The sequence below is a fragment of the Rhincodon typus genome, chromosome 22 (genome assembly GCF_021869965.1).
Source record: "Rhincodon typus isolate 14 chromosome 22, sRhiTyp1.1, whole genome shotgun sequence".
Lineage (NCBI taxonomy): Eukaryota > Metazoa > Chordata > Chondrichthyes > Orectolobiformes > Rhincodontidae > Rhincodon > Rhincodon typus.
Window position 1 is genome coordinate 8352317 of NC_063353.1, and position 23429 is coordinate 8375745.

The 23429-nt window shown below is 42.8% G+C and overlaps 1 protein-coding gene and 1 long non-coding RNA gene across 2 annotated transcripts in view; one reads left to right on the plus strand and one right to left on the minus strand.

Annotated features, from left to right (window-relative positions):
• The window catches only part of pde3a (phosphodiesterase 3A, cGMP-inhibited), a 453119-nt gene extending 433576 nt beyond the window's left edge, over nucleotides 1-19543 (minus strand). The window contains exon 1 of the mRNA XM_048610478.1: nucleotides 18660-19543. Coding sequence (XP_048466435.1) covers nucleotides 18660-19484 — 825 coding nt within the window. The 5' untranslated portion in view covers nucleotides 19485-19543. The remainder of the gene's footprint in view (nucleotides 1-18659) is intronic.
• Nucleotides 19544-19915: 372 nt separating this feature from the next.
• The window catches only part of LOC125485786, a 149904-nt gene continuing 146390 nt past the window's right edge, over nucleotides 19916-23429 (plus strand). The window contains exons 1-2 of the long non-coding RNA XR_007264493.1: nucleotides 19916-20121; nucleotides 20505-20755. This is a non-coding gene — a long non-coding RNA (uncharacterized LOC125485786). The remainder of the gene's footprint in view (nucleotides 20122-20504; nucleotides 20756-23429) is intronic.

Sequence of the window (23429 nt, forward strand, 5' to 3'; positions counted from 1 at the left end):
GCCAGACCTGCTGAGCTTTTCCAGCAATTTCTGTTTTTGTCCCACAACAATGAAGTTGACTCTTAACTGCCCTCTGAAGTAGCTCAGTAAACTACTCAGTTCAAATCAATAAGGGATGGGTAACAAATGCTGGCCTTGCCATTGATGCTTCACATTTCCAATAAAGGAAAAATCTAAAGCACAAGTGCATATTTGTGGAAAAGTAACATATTCATTATTAATATAATTCATCCCAAATGAACATGATCTCAGAACAGGTTACAGACCTGCTTTATGTTTGTTAATGTGTGAACTTGTTGAACATCAAATAAGCAAGGATTTTTTTTATCCCCAGATATTGCTAAATCACGTTTACAAGAAGCTAAAAAGGAAAATAACTTATTTCACAACTTTGAGGCAAACCAAACCATTCCATCACTAAGGATGAACGACTAATGAATTATTTTCAAAGTACAGTCAATGTTATATGTCAGTGAACTCTATAAAGGCTGAAGCATAGGCACAAGCATAGGCAGGGATATTAATAAACTTTCAGCTTCTCAGCACATCCCACGACGATGAGTAAGAGTAAAGACTCAATTGTCAACTTTCTTTAAAATTCATTCACAGGATTGAGGGCATTGCTGGCTAGGCCAGTATTTATTAATTCCAGATTTTTACTGAATTCAAGTTCCACTATCTGCCGTGGTGGGATTCGAATCCCGGTCCAAGAACATTACCAACCAGTGAAATTACTCACTGAGTACCACAAATAGCCTTGTTCACGTAGGATGCTGAAACCCTTAATTTACAACATCACTATCTAAACAGAATCATAGAGTTGTACATCATGGAAACAGAATTTGTGGCCCAACTTGTCCATCCCGACCAGATAACCTGAGATGGAACAAAGGTTAAGCGTTCAGGGTGGGTTTGGAATGTAAAGCGATTCAGTTCATTAAAGGTTTAACTTGCTTTCAGGCAACATATCACATTTTATTCAATTTATGTAAGAACTGCGGGTATTTACATAACAACTTTAAATGCTGTAAAACATCCCAAGGTGTTTCACAGGTTATGATTTAAAAGAAAAGTGATACCTTGGGGAAGGAGTGAGTTTGCTGCAAACATGTTTCCACAAATTTGCATCAAAGCCATGCCAGTGGAGGAAGGGAAACACTAACATAGCTTACTCCGCCAGAGATGACCCTTTGGGGTGACAGAGTGTGAGCAAACTCCCTAGAAGCGGCATTGCAGGGTGCATGCAAGAAAGCACCAGGAAGTAACGACAGAAGAGAGACATGTACACCAGCCTCACATACTGCACTGCTATGGGCCAAAGGCCACACAGGGAGTTTTCATCTTTCAGCTTTGCAATTCGACATAACTGATGTTGATAATATTTCAATTATGTTCACCTTTACTTAACTGAAAGTAACTCTCAAGTCTGATAGTGAAAACAAAGTGAACTTGCCCCCTTGCCAGTGCTGTTACTGGTAAAAAAAAATTGCATGGCTAACAAACACGATATAATATTTGCTGAATGATTTGAAAGTTGACTTTAAGACATGTGTCAGGCAGGATCTTGCAAAGTACAAGAGAAGATCTAGGTAGGAACTGGATCTAGCATAGTAGGATGAACAGACTGTGCTGTCCTCAGGGGAGAATTGGTTATTGTTACAACCAGTAAGTGTATTATTCTCTACATTGAAACAACCAGATAGATCTACACATCCAGCCTATTGCGAATACATTCAGCAGGAAGAGTGGTTTTATAATGGTGCTTCCAATGGCTACAAGGAACAGATAGGGCAACGGCAGGACACCCTCAGGGATGAGTGAGGAATTATTCACCCAAATTAACCCCATATTATTTTCTGCCTTCCCAAGCAGCTGTTGGAGTAAAGAAGGAGGCGGCCTAGATAATGGTGCACACAACTTATTTACAGGACAGCCTGGGACAGGCTGAATGGGCGGGGTGTCCTTTAGGTCACCATTCACTTGTGTTCATATGTTCTCGGGTTATCAGGTTCTGAAGGTGCTCAACCGTCAAGTACTACAGTATATACGAGGACACCAACTCAAAAGGGATTCTTCAGAAAATGGTCTCATCGATATTCATGGATGTTCAAGGGAGGAGCACGTTCAGGCACAATCATATGTAACACAACACAGCGACACAGCACACAATCCTGACTGTGCCCTTCATTTCAGCTGGAACGCCTGAAGGAGCAAGTGTCTTATTTTAATTCTGAAAGAGTCAGGGCCACCTTATGTCTGAAAATCAACAGCATAAAAATCCAATTGGCAATATTCCTAAAACTTGCTATTTTAAAAACTCAAACTTAGTTCTCCTCCAATGTTTTGGAATGGTTCTGTAATAACATTGAAACTGATGAAAAAAATTACACCTCTCTGCATAGTAATAGTGCTAGATTACAGTAAATCATTCTAAAGCGATGATGGATTCTTGACTACACACAAGTGGCATGACAGAAAGACATTCTTTTGGAGTTTGCAAAGGACACTTTTGCAAAAGGCAGATTATCAACACTTCCTGCAAATACTCCCTGGAATCCACTGTGCATACTTTCATGACAGATCCTGTTGTGAGCAATAGTTTCATCACAAACAAATGTTTACTATCTGTAAATCACAAGCCATGTGATTAATGATGTAGAGATATTAAGGCACTGCCCAACTAATTGTGGTTCCTTTCTGCTTCTTGAATTACAGCCACACCCATACCCAAAATGCCAATGAGATAGATTCCCAATGTGTAGCCTGGTGCACTTAATGCAGGATGATCCCTCAATCTCCCCCAGCACAGCAATCACACTTGACGTTAACGTGGGTCTCCTCATCTGCATATAAAGTCTCCGCGTAGATTTTTCATTTCAGCCCTCATGGAGCACATGTCAGGTTATGGAGCTCGCAGATGATTCTATGACACCTCATCCCATTGCAGGTCAAAGGACAATCGACGCTACAGTTTTCTGGACTGATCCCTGACCCTTATTAACTTACTTCACGTGCAGTCAGTCTCCTGGATCTGAGAGACTGACAGACGGACACAAGGTGACACAGTGGGAATGTAAATTTGTAAAATCCACTGCATCCTGCCCAGATTATGGGAAGCTAGTATTTTGATTGTCAGTGGGGACCTGAAACCATGCTCAGATAAGCAGTGCGCTCTGGCGAGTTCATGTGTTCTATGGGCCAGAGCTAACTCCGCAGTTGTTTATCTGTCAACACCAGTTCAGATACCAAGAAAGATCACACTGAAGTCACAATTCTCTACACTCCATCCTCCTTCTGCCAACTACTATCCACTGGTCTCAGTTCTAACAAATTTTATGCCATCAATTGCAAGTACATATACTGGAAGGACTACTGACATTGAGATATCTATTGAAAATGCATAAGTCTGTATTTTCCTCTCTTTGTTAATAAAATGTCAACAGTTGAGGGGAGAATAAGGACTTAAGCCAGAATAAAGGGTGCTGTTGACACTGTATCCTCCACTGTGCTCATAGGTAAGTAATGGAAACAATCCTGCAAGAAACATCCATGGGAAGGGGCTTGTGCATGCCTTCTAAAGGTCTTGTTAAAGGAAAATGTTGCTTACTTCCTGAGGGCATAATGTGCCCCCAAGTTTTCCTTTCTGAATACTAATGTGGGCAAGGATACACATCTAGTGGCAATTTCAGTAAGCCATGAAGTTCCTGCTATGGGTATCACTGGCAGTCTTCAGCTAACCCTATCACCGTGGCAGCTATCATCCCGAGCTTCAGCCTTTTTATCAACCGTAAGCTGAACGCTGGTGACATTTCGCCATTTACCTTTCATGAGCGCTTCAAAAACATAACCCAGAGGAGGTCTTAAGGGAAATCTACATGACAATTGACAGACACAGTGCGACCAATGAAAGTGCAATGACCTATGAGTTCTCCAATTTCTGTCATGCTCATTCCTTTCAATCCCTGAAAGTACCGCTTAGCCCCCTACCTAACAGCCAGCTTCACGATCCAGGAGTGACTGATGGCTCTGTGATCTTTTTCAGCTGACAAGATGGCATATCTAAGCAAGCTGAGGCAGAAGATATTCATGTGATTGGTCCTTTGCGTTTGGCAGCAGATAGAAAAGCAGTAATAACCATAATACTATTCCTCTACGTCTGTGGTTAGCTTCCAGCATGGGATCTGGCTGAAAAGCTGCTCGAGGTCAGGTATGTGGTTGCTTCATTGAAGACCATCGTAAGAAACTCTTTAATGGACCTTATAGAAGAAGGGTTTCTAGCAAGGTCAAAGTTATTCAGAGAATCCCATGGTTTAGATGAAGTCTGAAATCCATAGGAAAAATCACCCAGGAAGCACAGAAATTTCCTGCTTTCTCCCTCCATTTTGTTGACAGAATTATGATTTTTCACATCTTTCAATCGGTTAATCTGCTTTTTCAGCCTCTTCGAGAGAGAGAAGCCTGTATATGACAGATGCCCATTGATTAAACACATTCAGCAGTTAGTAACCAAAAAATGTTTTCATTGCACTGTCTTTCGACGAAACCCAGACAAATTTAAAAGCACTTGGACATTTGAACATCTCTCATTCCAAACACTAATCAAACTTAAACACCACCTTATCTAGCTCAGTCACTTTTGACTGGCACCACATCCACAAGCATCCACTCCCTCCACCACCAACACTCACTGGCAGCAGTGTGTACTATCTACAAGATGCACTGCAGAAATTCAAAGATCCTTGGGCAGCACTTTCCAAACCCATGATCACTTCCATCTGGAAGAACAGGGGGAGCAGATGTATTGCAACACCACCATCTACAAGTTCCTCTCCAAGCACCCCCTCCCCAAAGGCCTCGCGGGTGTATCAACAGCACATGGACTGCAAGCAGGTTCAAGAAGGCATCTCACCACCACCTTCTCAAGGGCAACTAAGGACAGGCAATAAGTGCTGGCCCAGACAACAAGGCCCATGTCCCTCGAGTGAATTAAAAACAAAAAGAAATTGAGGAAATGCAGGCGGTAAAACACGGAGATATGATCCAGAACTCAAGAAACTTTCATTGTTACATTCATAGTTCAGTAACCATGCTCATATGTGCAGGGTAGTGGGAGATAATTCACAAAAGAAGCAAGCGACCAAGTTACTTAAGAAAACAAGTGACACCATAGAACACAAGTTGGCAGCATCAGCAGACTTCAATTCACAATACTATGTACAGTAAATAAATGCGCAACCCAGTATCAGACACTTTGCTCATAGAATAGAATCATCAAATCCCTACAGTGTGGAAACAGGCCCTTTGGCCCAACCCGAACCTCAGAGCATCCCCCCCAGATCCCTCCCCCTATAACCCACCTAATCTACACATCCCTGAACACTACGGGCAATTTAGCATGGCCAATCCACCTAACCTACACATCTTTGGACTGTGGGACGAAACCGGAGCACCCAGAGGAAACCCAAGCAGACTCAGGGAGAATGTGCAAACTCCACACAGACAGTCACCCGAGGTTGGAATTGAATCCGGGTCCCTGGTGCTGTGAGGTAGCAGTGCTAACCACTGAGCCACCGTGCTGCCCTAACGTGGTTCTGACATTTAATTTTGCATTAGCATTAGCGATTATTATGCAAGAACAAATTGACTAAGAAATAGAAAGGACTGCAGATGCTGGAAGCTAGAGTCAATAAACGTGCAGCTGGTCAGACAGCATCCGAGGAGCAGGGAAATCAACATTTTGGGCTGAAACCCTTCATCAGGACTGGGGAGGGAGAAGGGAGCCCAGAAATAAATAGAGGGAGGGGAGTAGGGCTGGGGTAGGGTCAGTGAGATGGAGATAGGTAGATGCAGGTAGGGGTTATTGTGGTTGCAGCACGGTGGCTCAGGGGGATGGCACGGTAGCACAGTGGTTAGCGCTGCTGCCTCACAGCACCAGGGACCCAGATTCAATTCCACCCTCGGGCAACTGTCTGTGTGGTGATTACACATTCTCCCCGTGTCTGCGTGGGTTTCCTCCGGGTGCTCCAGTTTCCTCACACAGTCCAAAGATGTGCAGGCTCGGTGAATTGGCCACGCTAAATTGCCTGTAGTGTCTAGGGATGGATCGATTAGGTGGGTTATAGGGGGATGCGTCTGGGTGGGATGCTCCGAAGATCGGTGTGGACTTGTTGGGCCGAAGAGCCTGTTTCCACACTGTAGGGATTCTATAAATGAATAAATGGTCAGTAGGAAGGGAGAAGTGGATAGGTAAGTTGGAAGATGGACAGGTTGGGGGAGGAGAGATTTTGAAGCTGGTGAAGTCAATTTTCAGGCCATTGGGCTGTAAGCTCGAACATGAGGTGCTGTTCCTCCAGTTTACATCTGGCCTCAGTCTGCCAGTGGAGGAGGCCAAGGATGGACATGTTACCAGGGGAGTTAAAGTGGATGGCAACTGGAAGGTAGGTTGGTCGGTGTGAGCAGAGTGGAGATGGTCCTCGCTAAACTGTAATATTTTCATACAGTGTAGAATTGATGTCTCAAAGTATTTTAATAAGCAGTTGTAAGTTAGGGGATTGTGTTCACAAAGTCTCCTTTTTCACTTCAGCTAAACCTTGCAACTAGAGGAGCCAGGAGACTGGACAATCTTTCTCATAATTCTAAATCTTAAATATTGTTAAAAAGAGACAAGAAGTTGAAGCTATTCGTCTTGCACTCACCAAAACTGGGACCCAAGAAACAAACTTTAAAAAAAAACAGGTATTTTTTCATGCAGCATGCACAGAGGGTAATGACTTGCTGAAGATGCAGCAAGAACAGTTAACTGTCACTTTTTATTCTCAGACAAGGCAAGTAGATTCTGAGCAAAAACACAGTTGCTAGAAAAGCTCAGCAGGTCTGGCAGCATCTGTAAAGGAGAAAACAGAGTTAACGTTTCGGGTCTGGTGACCCTTCCTCAGAACTGATGGTGGCTGGGGTAGGGAGTAAACGATAGGATAGAGCCCAAAGAGAGAGAAAGACAGCTGGATAGATGAAGGAGTTGCTAACGATCAGGCTGGGAGGGTGAGTAGTTGTTAATGGGGACTGTTACTGACTAACAACAGGGGGTGTGTAGTGGCAGGCTATGTGGTAACAAGGCCTGGTGTGTAGGGTGGGGGGCTGGGACATGGGAGAGTTTAGGCCCTAAAATCATTGAACTCAATATCGAGTCCTGAGGGCCGTAGGGTCCCCAAGCGGAAAATGAGGTGTTGTTCCTCCAGCTTGCATTGGGCCTCACTAGAACACTGCAGCAAGCCGGAGACAGAGATGTTGGCCAGGGAGCAGGATGGTGCATTGAAGTGGCAGGCAACAGGTAGTTCAGGGTCTTTTTTGCAAGCAGAACGTAGATGTTCTGCAAAGCGGTCGCCAAGTCTACGCTTCATTTCCCCAATGTAGAGGAGACCACATTGTGAGCAGCGAATGCAGTAGACTAGATTCTGGGAAGTGCAGGTGAAGTGTTGCTTCACCTGGAAGGTATGTTTGGGCCCTTGGATTCCGGGGAGGGAGGAGGTAAATGCGCAGATGTTGCACCTTCGCTGGTTACAGGGGAAGGTGCCGAAGGGCTGTGGGGAGGTGTTGGGGGTGAAGGAAGTGTGGACCAGGGTGTCCCGGAGGGAACGGTCCCTGTGGAAGGCAGACTAGGGAGGGGAGGGGAATATGTGTCTGGTGGTGGCATCTTGCTGGAGGTGGCGGAAATGGCGTCTGATGATCTTCTGGATGTGGATGCTGGTGGGATGGTAGGTGAGGATAAGGCGAACCCTATCGCCATTGCAGAAGGGAAGAGAAGGGGTGAGGGCGGAAGTGCGGGAGATGGGTCGGACCTGGTTGAGAGCCCTGTCGACAATGGAGCTGGGGAATCCCCGGTTGAGGAAGAAGGTGGACATTTCAGAGGCTCCCTTGTCGAAGTTGGCCTCTTCTGAACATGTGCGACGGAGACGGAGGAACTGAGAGAATGGGATGGAGTCTTTACAGGAAGTGGGGTGTGAGGATGTATAGTCCAGGTAGCTGTGGGCGTCAGTGTGTTTGTAATGGATATTAGTGACCAGTCTATCCCCAGAAATGGAAACAGAAATGTCGAGGAAGGAAAGGGAGGAGTCAGAGATAGACCAGGTGAAAGTGAGGGCAGGGTGAAAATTGGAGGCAAAATTGAAGAAGTTTTCCAATTCCAGACGAGAGAGGGAAGCAGCACCGATGATATCATTGATGTATCGGAGAAAGAGTTGTGGGTGGGGTCTGAAATAGGACTGGAACAAGGAATGTTCCACGTACACCACGAAGAGACAGGCATAACTAGGGCCCATGCCGGTACCCATGGCAACCCCTCTTAACTGAAGAAAATGAGAGAAGTTGAAAGAGAAGTTGCAAGTAGATTCTGATTGGTGAGGGTGTTGCCATGGGGTGCAGCAGAAATTGGCTCTGTCCATGCCCTCCTCTTGTTTTGAGAAAGGTCAAATCTATGTAGGCATTACTTTTGCCTGAACAAAACAGCGTCTTATGTATTTCTGGATGCAGCTTCCAGCAAGTACTCATGCATTACAGTCTGAGCCTGACTGACAATCTTAAATTGGTTTCTGGTGTTTCTGGGTTATTTCATAAAATGATTTCCAACAGCAGAATCACATCTAATAGTGGATGTCAATGGGGTATGTCGTTTAGACTGATCTGCCAGCCATTAGGACACACTGCCTACATACCTGACATGACACTGGCACTAAAACTCATATATCACATCATTCTTTCGTGTGGGAGGCAAATCAGCTTCTTGGCTCATCAGCAGCATCCTACTGGTGGAAAAAAAAACCACTTGTGGATTTATTGCATAGTAGCAACAAGGTTATCAATAAGATTGATCCTGTAGCACAGCGGGAGGCAGTGACCCAGTGTTATTATCACTGGGTTGTTAATCCAGAGACTCAAGTAATGTTCTCAGGATCCGGGCTCAAATCCTGCCATGACACATGGCGGAATTTGAACTCAATAAAAAAAAAATCTGGAATTAAAAATGTCTAATGATGACTATGAATCCATTGTTGATTGTCTGGAAAAATTCATCTGATTCACTAATGTCCTTTATGGAAGGAAACTGCCATCCTTACCTGGACCGGCCTACATGTGACTCCAGACCCACAGCAATGTGGTTGACTCTTAACTGTCCTCTGGGTAATTAGGGATGGGCAATAAATGCTGACCTATCCAGTGATGCCTGGGTCCTGTGAATGATTTTTTTTAAAAAATGGAACTGTAAGAATCCCAATGTGTACATTGACTGGTGAAGGTAGTCTTTCAGTAGATAGTATTTAAGAACCCATTGTCAGATTCCTCAACTAATACATCGAAGAAAGGATGCTCATTGGATTGTTCCACTTCAAATGGTAAATTGAGCACCGTATGGTCTTTATTAAACTGTATAAAGAAATTCTCTGATAAGGTTTGAACTGAAACATCGCAAGTGTGTTATCTACATATTGGAAGAATGCAAGGGGTACAAGGTTAGTTGTCTTTCCATCGAAGATCACCTCTCATGGTATCCAATGTTTGCAGGGCTGGACCTAGGGGGAATGCCATCGCAACGCTTCCATTTGGGCACACACGGTGTCATTGAAACTGAACCCAACTGCACAAATTACTAAGTTCATGAGTTCGATGAAGACAGATTCAGACACAGGTGGCACAATTAAATTTCCATGATACAGTGACATTATTCAAATGCCTTCATTGGGCTGGAAAATAAACAGGAAATTTCAAAAGAAGTCATGGATCTCAAAATGTAGGTCTTGTATGATCTGCGCAAATGTGAAGAATCCTTCGCTTTTTTTTGGAAAACTCATTTAGAACTGGTTGCAACAGCTTACATAACTTTGTGGCCAATTCATGGTGTGCTGAGTCAATCATGGATGGGATATAAAGGATGCTTTTGTGTGTCTTGTGTGGATGTATTGAGCCATGAGGACGAATCCTAGATTATATACACAAGCTGTACATGTATCTATCACGAAGCAGGTTGCTACTCTTACACAAGTCCACTCTGGTTTTGTTATTAGCTGATTTTTCAGTAACAGGGCTGTGGTTTATGTTAATGAACTGTTCGTTCACCATCAGGTTAAAGAAAGCACTCTTTCAGTGATGATTGAATATTTTGTCACTATTTGCATCTCATCAGTTTGCATGGTGTACAGAATCTCTACCATAAAGAAGGCAGTGACTCTGAACAATACGTTTGAAGCAATGGCTTTGTCAGATGTGAATGCATTTGCATGAAGTACTGAACCAAGGCATCATCTGTCTGCGCAGGTAGCTGTAAAAGATCCCACAGTGCAATGCCAAGACAAACAAGAGTTCTCCTGGTTTCATGGCCAACATTTCTCTCTTAACCAGCACCACTAAAAACTGAATAATTAGTTATTTATCTCAATTGCCATTTGTGGGAACTTGCTATGTGCAAAATTTTTGACTTTCATGCCTGCTAAACCACAGTAACTGCACTTTGAAGAAAAAAGTTACTTTAGGAATTCCTGAAGATGTGATCAAGTACTATAGATAAAAATAAGTTCTTCTTTCTCTGGCAATACAGTTTTATACTATGGAGATTGTAAATATACAATCTCCGAGAGCATTTAAAACAATGGTGGCACGCACCACAAACTGATACATTCTAATCTTTGTTTTAACGCAATCCAAGACGTCAGTGTGAAACCACTGAAGGCTTTTAGCAAGGTTCCCGCTCCTGCACGTTGTCAGGCCATATCTGCAGAATGACATGTGTAAAGTGAAGACACCAGTTCTGCTGGTCATGCTCCCCAGGCAGAATCCTGCTGGTAAAGAGTCAAGGTGAACAGTGGGCACTCCAGCAAAACAGCCATCAGTGTGAGATCTTGACTATTGGAAAAATTTCAGAGGTGGGTAGGAAGTAAATAAGAATGGACAAGATTGACGTTACAATGAATACTTGAGGGTCACTCCCTGAGCATTCACCAGGGGCAGTGTAGGAAGAAACTTGTCCACTGCCAGATTATTTTGAAAAACTGCATTGCTCATGATCATATATTAGAATGTTTCTTATTCATTCACGGGATCTGGGTACACTGGCTACACTGGTATTTATTGCCCATCTCTAATTGTGCTTGAGAAGATGGTGATGAGCAGCTTTCTTGAACCTCTGCAATCCGTGTTTTGTAGGGACCCTAACAGTGCTATTAGGGAGGGAGCTCCAGGAATTTGCCCCAGAAGGAACAAACAGTGATATAGTTCCAAGTCTGAATATTGTGCAGCTTTGAGCAAAATTTGCAAGTGGTGTTGTTTCCATACATCTTCTGCCCTTATCCTACAGGTGATAGGATTGGAGTGTCTGGAAAATGCTGTTGGACGAACTTTGGTGATTTCCTGCAGTGCAGCTTGTAGATGGTATACACTGTTGTCAGTGGTGAAGAGAGTGAATATAGAGGATAATGGATGTGGTGCCAATCCAGCAGGCTGCTTTTCCTTGGATAGAATTGAGATTCAGACAGAAAAGCACAGGTAATATAAAACGAGTATTGTTGCTGCTAACGCTTGCTTAGGAAAAATTGTCTACTCTAGGCTTCCTGATATATGAAATTTATTTTGTTGGTTTTGGGCAACAATTTTCCTGTAGATTGCCTCTGCTGATTGTCCACATTGCAATATATTTCTGCAAGTTTCTACCAGAATTGCAGTGAATTGATTATTGCACATGTAATGGTGATACGACTCTTCTAAGTTCCAGCACCATTCAAACAATTGTCTTGAACCATTCCAAATTTGACAGAGGAAACTGCTCAGTTTTCTGCAACTGTATAATGCTAGCTTTGCAACTGGGGCTCATTCTTTGAATGTCATTTATCTGTTACTCCCTCAAGAGAAGCAGAAGACTGTAGGCCTGTGTTTTAGAGTCCAGACAAATAGTGTTGTGCTCCAGTCAGAACCTCAACAAAATGTAGAATCCACATTAAAAATCACCATGAAGCAGGAAAACTACGTTAAAGCACAATTTGCTTTATTATTAAAACAGTGTGGAAACATCTACGGTTCTGTTTGATCCATTTTACTGGACATCTTTTGTTTTGTTGAACGGGGGGGTTATACATCGAATGAGGGGGTGAAAATTCAGAGAAGCCCCTAATTCTTCATTCTCCACACCAGCATGAATTCTTAATCCAGTTGTGCTTCTTGACATTAATTATCATTAGAAATGTAAAATGCAAGAGACTGAAAACAATGCTGCAAAGAGCAAACTGATTAAAAAGATTGGAAATAATAAACCATCACAAAAACATACCAAGGGCTGTCACAACACCAACATGACATAAGCTTCCTTGATTGATCACAACAGCACATTTTCAGACGTATTCAAAATGGACATTACATTTTCTTTTCTTCACACTGGTCAGATTTCCAATTCTATCAGTCACTTGCCCAGCATTGATGCTGATTGTGATTCCTTTGGACTGGTGTGTTCCCATTTGATTCTTACAACCAAACAAATTGGGCAGATTCCTTCTCCTTACAGCAATATGAACAGGCCACTGGTCTGTTTATGCTTCACACGAGTTTTCTCCTATTCCTACTTCATCTTACCTCGCCAGCACAGCCGTCTGCTGTGTTTTCTTCTACATGCACTTTTCTCAGTTCGCGTTCAATTGGTCTCATAACTGTGCAGCTCAGTCAAGATGAATCCAAACAATAGCATTCAATTTGATGCACCAGCTTCCAACAAATGTTACAAATGAGTAAACAAGGTTGCCGACTAAATCTCATAGAATTGAACATATGAAAATTTAGACGATGCTTGTGCCAATAATTATATCCAGATTTCCCATCCTGCGCGAGAAAATACAATGCAGATGGGAAACCTGCTGCCAGTACTGAGGCTACGCTGCACTTTTTAAAAGAACAGATATTCCTGAATCTCTCAGGAGCCGAGAATGCTTGGAAACTCCCCAACATAGTTAACACAGCCCACGCAAGGTTTAATGTCATAGGACCCAGCACAGGAGCCCTGTAATGGATTTCTGGGTAGACTGAAATTGCGTGGAGGCAAGAGTCATGCATCATTTCGTAAATGCTTGGACACAGTGGCCTTGGAGAATCTTTCTACGCTGCCTTCCTCTTCTATATCTTGTAGTATGAGGCAGATCATGCACAATATACATAACTATAAAGAAATATATTTGTTCCATTTCCCAATTTATATTAATGTTCACATTTTCTTCCAAAATGCATTTGCATCTTTCTGTTTGTTTTGTTTTGGATTTAGTTATCTGATTATCTAACATGCTGAAATATACCATTCAGATTGTGAACTCTGGTTATCCCTAGCAATATATCCCTACAGTGGGGGAGCAGGCCATTCAGCCAATTATGTCCACACTGACCCTCTGAAAAGCATCCCACCCAGAGCCATCCCCCTATCCTATCCCTGTAACCCTGCATTTCCCATGGCTAATCCATCCAGCCTGCACATCCCTGAACACTATGTGAAATTCAGCATGGCCAATCCAATTAACCTGCACATCTTTGGACAGTGGGATGGAACCCACTCAGCCACAGGGAGAACATGCAAATACCACACAGATAGTTTCCCGAGGGTGGAATCGAACCCAGGTCCCTGGCACTGTGAGGTAGCAGTGTTAACCACTGAGCCACTGTGCCACCTATCATCCCTTATGATGGAATCTGATGCAATTCAGTTAACTTCATAGAGAATACAAAGTGACAAGTAAAAATAACATTTCCAGGTGGAAGGGAAGTGACCTGCTTCTTTTAAGCGCAGAAGTGTTTTGTTGCCACCAATCATGAAGCAGAGTATAAAAATGGGAAGTAGGCAAGGGTTTTATAGGGTGGCACAGTGGCTCAGTGGTTAGCACTGCTGCCTCACAGCAGCAGGGACCCAGGTTCAATTCCACCCTCAGGCAACTGTCTGTGTGGAGCTTGTACATTCTCCCTGTGTCTGTGCAGGTTTCCTCCAGGTGCTCCAGTTTCCTCCCACAGTCCAAAGATGTGCAGGCTAGATGGATTGGCCATGCTAAATTGCCCATAGTGTCCAGGGATGTGCAGATTAGGGGGGCTATAGGGGGATGGGTCTGGCTTGAATGTCTGAGGGTCAGTGTGGACTTGGGCCAAAGGGCCTGTTTCCACACTGTGGGGATTCTATGACTTGTGGGCTATGGCTTTGTCTGATCAATGTGAACACATTTCAAACTAAACATTGATAAATTTTCAGAGCACTGCTTCACCCATAATTATAACCACACACCCCATAACACTAGCTGCCTTGGCACTGAAAAAAAAACTCCATATTTTTACAAAACTGCACTAATTTGATATTTACATTGATATTTATCTGAGAGAAAAAAATAGATTTAACATGATGCTTAGAATTTTTTGGATAAAATCTTTGGCCACAGATTTTCTTCTGATTGACTATTTTCAACTAACATGGGACAACAACCCTCCTTAAGATTAGAATGTTGAAGGCACCGCTTCTAACACTTGGGATATTCATTGGAATTCAACAAGACTGGGGAAATGAAAATCCCCTGAATTCTCTGTTACCTGTAAAAGACTCAGCATGCAATAAGCCAATGTGTATGACAGCACCACACTATCTCCAAAGCAGCACCGGTTTGTCTAAAAGTAGCAAGAAACCTATGTCAGGGAGGTCACACGGGTTTATTTGTGCAGGATATGTAAAGGCTCATGCAGTTGCAGAAGACATGGCATTCTGAGCTTATGGGGCAAGGCATAATCTTGAATACAGAGCAGGAGCCGTCATTCTGCATCTCATCTGATCTGACAGTCCTCTTTGTTGGTAGTAAAAGATGGAAATTATGGTTAACAAAGCTTTTTAATAATGAATCAAATACTGAACACTGAAAACTTGTACCAGTGTTCTCTTCTTGCTATTGTAATGGAATAATTAACTCACTTCTGTGGATACATAAGGCAGTATCTTTTACTCCAATATTAGAAAATATTCTATTTCCCAACATTAGCATCCTTCTCCTTGATAATTATTTTAAAAATCCCTAAATAAAGAAATAATTGGAAAGGGGAAGGAGGGGGATATTAAGAATTTACAATTAATAAAATACAAAGTCCAACTGGCATTCTGAGCATACCTCTGGTAAAAAAAATTAATCATTTAAATCAAATCAACACTAGAAAACTATGAGAAGATGCTGTGTACAAAGATGAAATTCAAAGTCTCTTAATGGTCAAGAAGTTAGAGAAGATTCAAAATTCTTCCAGGTCGATTCAGTTTGGATAACAGAGATTGATCTGCTCATGAAAGCAAAACAGCAGACTCTTGGGAAAATGATGTTGTAACTTTATATGAAAGATACTGTACAAAAAGGTGAAGTCATCCTCCATGATCAGCACTTAGGATTCAAAAACACTGGCATTCAGCCTGATTCCATCATATTAACCTTTGGTTCAGGTACAACTGACTATTAAAGTTAATCTTTGGGTCTGTACAAACGTCATTTTAACATTAAAAAAAATATAGCTTGTTGCCAGTGTTTTACTTTACACTATGGATTTGAACACAATTTGGCTAATACTCCAGTGTCGCACATAGGAAGTGCTACATCGCTGAAGAAGCCATGCTTCAGATGAAACATGATCTTTCCATTCAGGTGCACGTACAAGATCAACGCTTGCATCTGAAGAACAGCAATGACTCCTCCCAGTGTCCCAAACACTGTTACTCCACTAACTAAAAGCATCAAAAAAAATTTGTCAAGATCTCCTTCAGATCTAAGGCTTATATAAATTCAAACTCTCTCATTTATAAACCATACCAGATATGGTTCTATTTATTTCAATCAATGAGAAAATCTGTTTAAAAATATTATATCAAGGTAACAAAATGCACATTACAGCAAGAAAATGTGCAGCGAATCTTACAATTAATTGATATGCCATTAAAATTATACCATGCAATATTAGCACACAATTACTAATGGGGTTTGTATGGAATCCTTTTGTCCTATATTTAACACAAATGCCTCAAACCATGCTGCATAATTTCAATGGTCTAAGTATCGGGGAATGATGAGGTCTATTAAAATTCACCAGCTAAAGGTTCTCTGAAGTTGATGGGGGAAATGTTGGCAGAGCTGAGAACTTTGGTCAATCAATGTAACAATGCTGTAAATGGATCCATAAAGATATTTTTCCAGTCAATATCTTGAGCAATTGTGTTTTTGGTCATTGGAATCAATAGAAATACAGATCTGGAGATATATTGGTGAATGTAGTTATGACATTTTCATATAAGGCAACTTGAGGAATTCCTCCTAATGGTACTGGAGGTGCTACGCTATACATTTTTGTCTGATATATTATGCAGGCTCACATCATCTTAGACTTTCAGAGCCATCATTTCTTTTGCAATAGCGATGATGAAGGAAGATGTAGCAACTGCAATGAAAGCTGAAAACAACGCAAGATTGTGTGCAGAACAAAAATGCTGAGAAGATGCAACTAAATCGTAGACAGCACAGGTGGCTAACAAATCAGTCAACTGCATTACTGCCTTGTGATTCTCTTCCATGCATACCAGCATCCGCTATATAGTGCTTGTTATTCTGCTAATCACAGTATTGGCAGTGCGACAATACCAGTCATGGGACACCATACACTTTCAGCTCCCTACGTCAATAGCATCTTTTATTACCTTGTTGGTTAGTACAGGTCACATATAGAGTGAGAATCAAATCCACTACAAAATGGCTTTTTCGTAACAAGCAAGAACAAACTACAGAATAAAGAATACCAGATCTGCTGGTGAGTTTAAGATCATAATTCAACCTTGTGCTTCTCATGTTCATAACACCACTCAAACTTGCCTTCCTATTTTAAATGTCACTTAAAAAGCTGAACTGACTTGTTATCTTGAAACTAATTGCCAGCTTATGTGACACACATATCCCAAGTCTAATGCTGTAATATCAGTCTAGTACAATGAAGGTCAGCCACAACACACTGCACTAAAGATATATTGAATGAGAAAACATTCACAAGGAAACAATGCTGCACTTGTTACAAACATGACAGAGGGTTGAAACAAGTTTATTAAAGTAGTCTATAGTCCTGCGCTCCCCTTGTCCTGCTCAAAAAATATTTACTTTGCTTAACCTCCTAATGTCAGTTCTCAGGTTATTCAGCACCGTATGTGTTAAAACACAAGTTTCCCCCATAGTGAAATTGGCATCTTTCTTAATGCAAATACTCTCACCAATGATGACTGTACATTGCATAAATTATCAGTGCTCACCGAGATTTAGACTGTGGTCTGGAGTATTTATTATGGGTTAAACATCACGGCAATTTGAATACTTACATTTCACAGAGCCTGGCTAAACACTCAGTTCAAACTTAGAAATGCTTACAGTGGGACCATCTAAACATAAGCTGGAGAATAGAAATATATATTTAGAATTTCTAATATTCTATTCTAGGAGTGTTCTGTCTAACTCGTAAAGCTTTGCAAGATCAATGAAGTTGAACAGATGAATTATTACATATTAAATCAAAATACTTTTATTACTTTCCAAACTCTAAGAACTGAATGAACATAAGATGGCCAAACCACTTATTTTCCTTGAGATTACTGTGTATTTTTATAGTGGTGTAATAGAGATAATTGCTTGATACAACAAACAGTAATTATTGCCTAACTCCTAATGCTTTTCACCCTGTGGCTTAATTTATGTCTTTCATTACAAGCTGGTTCCTTCTTCTTAGAACCTACATGTCCCCAGATTTGTTTTTCCGCTCGATCATTCATAAAATCACACTTTGCTAAATGGAATAAAAGTCACTACTTAGCATTTTCAACAACACAAATCCTCTCAAGTCAAAAATGTGCAATGTAAATAGAATACATTATTATTTTATAAATCGCGTCCTTTTGGATGTTTACAACTCGATGGAAACTGGTTTGCGGGCTCGCATACCATTCATTATTTAAAACTGCGTTTTATAAAGAATTTCCTCTGTAGTCTGTGAAAATATTTATTTTCCCTGTCAGGTGTGCTTTGGCTTTTTTCTTCCCTCTGATATGTCACAGCTGTAGTCTTGGATAACTTTCACCCTAATTGGTACGTCAGATGAAGGAGATTTGGAAGTAAAATACTATAACTTATTATTTTCATAATTTCCCTTTGGGCTTCTACGACTCGACAAGCATCACAGTTATGTCGACTTAACCCCTCTCGGTCTCCCTTTTGCAAAATCATTAAAACAAATCAAGAGAGACAGATCACATTGAAATGTGGATTGCGACTACAGGAAAAGGCTTTTCTTTCTCCGCTTGTTGTGCAAAGAAATACACTTGCAATTCCTTTGCCTTTTTTACATTGTTGTGCAAATACACATGCAATTAAGAAATTAGAAGGCAATTTGTTGAGTAGAGGCCCTAAATCAGCTCAATAAATGATTGGATTGGGCATTTTTAACATCCTTTTTTTTACCCCCTCTTTGTAAACAGTGTCTGGAGCTAGCCAATGCCATGGGAAATAATGCACACTTTGAGCCTCCTGGCTGTTAGGTGAATTAACAAGTGTTTATAGTTGCTCAGTTTAAACAGAAACAAAACAAAAACACACAAAAAAAAGTCCTACCTGTTCCCTCTGAATGCACGGGAGGGATGTTCTCCTGGGGGGTTTGGAACCCAGCTGAGTGTTTGAAACCTCGGCGGCGATGACTGAACTGGATCTCCTCCTCCTCTTGATCACTGGGATCTTCTCCTCGATCCCAGGCGGGGTGCCGGGCAAGATGTGCACGGCGTAGCGGGCCAGGAGGACACCCAGGATGCCCATGAAGTAAGCGAGGAAGGGTCTCCAGCTAGCTCGGACCCCGTCCAGGGAGAGGAGAGAGACTGTCCTCAGGAGGCTGGTGAAGATGATGGTACCGATACCCTGACCGACCCGGAGCAGGAGGAGGGTAGCGGCGGCTAGACAACCGAGTAACACGGCGCTGGCCGGGGCTGACATGAGCTGCTCTTCCTCGTCGCCCAGCAGCGAGGCGGCTTGCAGCAGCGTCTCGCCCAAGCAGCAGGCGGCTAGCAGCCGAGGGGCCAGCTCGCCCCGGCCGCAGCGGATCAGGTACAAGCCGAGCCAGAAGAAAGCGCTCAGGAGGCTGAACAGGGGCAACACGCAGTGCAGGAGGGTCAGCAACCCGGACGGTGGAGAGGCAGAGGAAGGGGGAGACAGGGAAGGTAGAGGCGGTGAGGCGCTCTCCTCCTCCCCGTCTCCCCACCTCAGGAAGGCGGCCAGCACCAGGGAGAGGGAGCCCAGGCAAGCGGCGGACGGCAGTAACCTAGCCCACGCTGGGTAGCCCTGATCCCGGCCCAGAGCGCTCACACAGTCCCTCACGTAACCATTGCGCTCCGCCGCCACTTTGCCGGCCTCAGCTCCACTCCGGGCAAGAGGAGGCTCCGACCTCATCGCCAGCGTCTCCTCCACACTGTGTGTTATTACAAACTTTGGGGTTCCCCCTCCCACCCCCACTCCCCTCTCTCTCTCCCACCCCCACTCCCCTCTCTCTCTCCCTACCCCCTCCCCTCACCTTCCAGATCAGACTTAAGTCAAACAAACCGCTTCTCTCTCGAATGGGAAACTTATGGGGGGGGATGGGGGTGGGGGGGTGGTGTTGGTGGTCGGTCAGAGAGAGCTTAATGCCACTTCAATTCTCAACTTTAACGCCTCAGGGTAAAACCAGGTCTCCACTTCCCCCCCTCCACCACCACAAACCCCCCTCCTCCACCTTCTTCAAACATGACAGCCCAGAGCGGCCGCCTTTGACAAACCAAGTCTCGGCCATTTAGCTGCACGTTACCAGAAAGCGCTCTCCTCCTCCTCCTCCTCCTCCTGCAGCAGTAGCTCCCCTCTGCTTTCGCCCCCCTCCCCTTTCACTTCTCCTTGCCCCATACACAGTGCACAACTTCATCAGCCCCCAGCATCTTTCTTCAACCTCCTCTGGCGTTTTAAGTTTGCTTTTGCTCTTTCTGCTCTCTCCTCCTCTCTCTCTGTCTGTCTGTCTCTGCTGCTGGGCAAAAAAAAAGGATCAGCGATGCTGAACGAGGTAAGTCGCTCTCCCAGCTCCGGCTCCCAACAGCCCGGGGCAGAGGAGCTGCTCACTTTCAATTCATTGCCCAGCGGTCCCGGTGAGCGGCGCCCGAGGACAAGGTGGGGGGTGGTGACTCGAGGCTATCCCTGGGCAAGAGACAGGGGGTTAAGCCCCCTATCCATCAAACCCAACAAACACAGGGCTTTTGAAATGTGTGTGCTAGAAATGAACTGAAATTGGCACACAAAAACAGTGCAGGCAAATTGAATGAAAAGTTAAGAAACAAGCAACAGTAAACTTCATGTATATAAACGTTGGTCAGAATGGGTGGGGGGGGGACCATGTTGACCTCTCAACTGTGTTTAAAAATATTTTTTTTTTTTTTGCTATTGTTTCAGCCGTGCCTTCAGTCAGGTTCCCCTAGCCTGGTTGCTCTCAGTCCCTGCCTGCTGGATGTCGCGGTCAAACGAATGCACAGCCTTCGTTATTAAAGCGTAAATGGGGAGCAACTTCAGGCCAGTGACAGAGAATGCCAGTCCCCGCAATTTGCTGCTCGAATTTTGTCGCTCCACGCAAACAGAGTGCCACACTGTTACAGCGGAGAGTTGGCTGTGTTTGTGCGGTAGACCCAGACTAGACCGTGACAGAGGTACTGTACTTTAACACTAGTAATTATGTGTAAGTGCCCCCTTTTAACACCCACATGGGGTTTAATAGCTGCTAGTCAACATCGGTGGTACCGAAAATGAACTATTATAACCGTGCAGTCTCCTTCTTTCAGGTTGTGAATTGTTTTGAGGGACTTTTAAATGCACTCATTTTACACAAAGACAGAAATTACCAGGTCTGGCAACATCTATGGAGAGAAAGCAGAGTTAACATTCCAGGTCCAGTGACCCTCTTTCAGAACAACTTCTTCAGAATTATTTTAATTGCTTTTTTTCTTACTTAACCTTTCTGTTTTTCTTTCAAGCCAATTTTTCATTCACTACATCTGAACCTGAGTTGACCATTGAAATTACCCCATTCCCCCAAGTTGACCCTTGTTCCCAGTGCTTTCATTGTCTAATTCCCAACCTTTCAATCAGATTGGTTAGGCAGTTTTCTTCTTGGTTTAACCATGGTTTTCTCAAAGTGGGGGTAGTCCAGATTTTGCTGATAAGATCCAAGGCAACAATGGCTGAGCCTCCTCTCCCTGCTAGCACCGTGTCCTCTCTTCCACTTCCACCACTCAGTGAGGAATCACAACAATCTTCAGGCCTTGAAAGAGTCAGAGTGGGGAAATATGTTTGGGAAGCCCTGGTTTAGCTCTGTACTGAGGTTGAAGATGCATTCCCCCATCTTGCCATCCTGCTATCATCTCTGAGATTCAACAACATTTTGGGCAAAATTGTTTCAACAGAAGCGGTCATCACCAGATCCCTTGCTACCGCAAAATCTAGACACTTCCCTTATCTTGTTAAAACATTAAATTTCCCTTATTGTTAAGATTTTGAATGATTCCAGTGACAACGTATTTGCCTAGAAATAGCTTCTGGGTTTGATTGTGAGATTGGAAACTCCCACTCAAGGACCATCAGAAATAGGAAACATTTTTTGACATTCTGTCCCTGTTGACACTTATTTTTGTAAGATTTTGGATAATTTGGGATACTTGATTAAGAAATTGGGGTTGGGAGACCATGGAAATGAGGGGATGTTTTTAAATCTATGGCTTGTTATGACCTGCTGGAGTGGTAGAACCAGATAAACTTGAAAAGGAAACAGCCACAAGTGGGCTTAATTGAAGACCACTTTCTAAGAGCAGCAGAGATACAATGAACCTTCTACACTGAATGATCCCATGACCTGGGTGTTCATTCTCAGCTTGGGTAGTTTGAACTAAGATAATTCCCAGCTTGGGACACCTGCCTTGGGGGGAAAAGTTGCCATAAATGACCTGGATATTTGTTCAGGGAAGGAGGAGATCCACTGTGCCCGTATCAAAATAGCATGTCTCATTTATTTTGGACTTTGTCACAGATGTTTTGTTAAATATTATCCACCTGCCCCTGTCCCTCACCCTCTACCTATACTTTAAGTCTGTACTTAACAAAATATGCTAACCCATGGCTGCCCTACCCAGGTCCAATGGCCTGTCATATCCTGCATGCTAATCCATGCCACTACCCATAGAACCTATAGCTACCTAGCACCAATTTATGTCCACCCCCACCCCCATCCACCATTCTGTATCAACATCTATTCACCCAGCAGGTAGTTCTCCTGTAAATGATAGTTGTGTTCGTGTGTAATCTTATGCTATTGAAAATTACCATAGAAAATCGTGTTATAGGGAAATCGCTACACTGTACAGTAGAAAGTTTGTGTTATCCAAACAGCGTCCACTGTTCATAAGTCGCATTACAGCCAATTCGAGTTAGCAAAACACATGTTATAGCAAAAAGACCTGATATTCACTAATGGCAAACTTCTTAAACCCAGCTGAGATGAAATAAATGAAGTTCTAAATAAGTATTAGTGTTCACTATATTTTTAAAAAATACTCCCAATCATGAAAGACCTTTCAAAGCATTTAAATCTCATCAAGTATTTAACCTCCTGTAAGAAACAAGCATTTCTATTTATAGTTCCACATCTTTGAACTGTCAAACACACCAAAAATTTCTACCTTCCCTACTTCCATTATGATAACAATAGGTTGTGAAAAGTAGCCAAGAATTGATGCTGCTGCAATGATATGGGTACGTCACCAAGCATCTTTCGAAATATATTTTTCAACATTCACAGACACAGGCTTTTTCCCAATTTTTAAAAGACTGACCATTTAAATAACTGATGACTGACAATTATACAGTTCATATCTGCCCTTCAAAATTTCATATGACCGCTCAAAAGATTTTACTTCCTGCACTGTGGGATAAAACTTTTTGCTCCAGGTAAAATAGGGTCTGTTTGAGATCAGAACTAAGAACAAATGTTTGTACTGAGTGTGCGATTCCCACATATGGGAGTCACGTCCTGCCATTATATATCCTTCCCTGGTGAAAACAGGATCTGTTGGAACTGAGGGCGGGTCTTCCAGTTCCAGGTTTTGCCTGCTTTTTGGGAAGTCCTCAGAGCCTCTGTGACTCTGTGAAAATCCAGGCCAATGATTCTAAATTCATTTCATACTTTTACTGACAAGATCCTATATTTCATTACAAATTGGAAAATTGTGGCATTTAAGAAAATATTATTAATAAGAGAAGAAACACTCCAACCTTCATACAGACTCAACATCAAATCCAATTGCTCTGAAATGTATTTTATATAATGCCGTG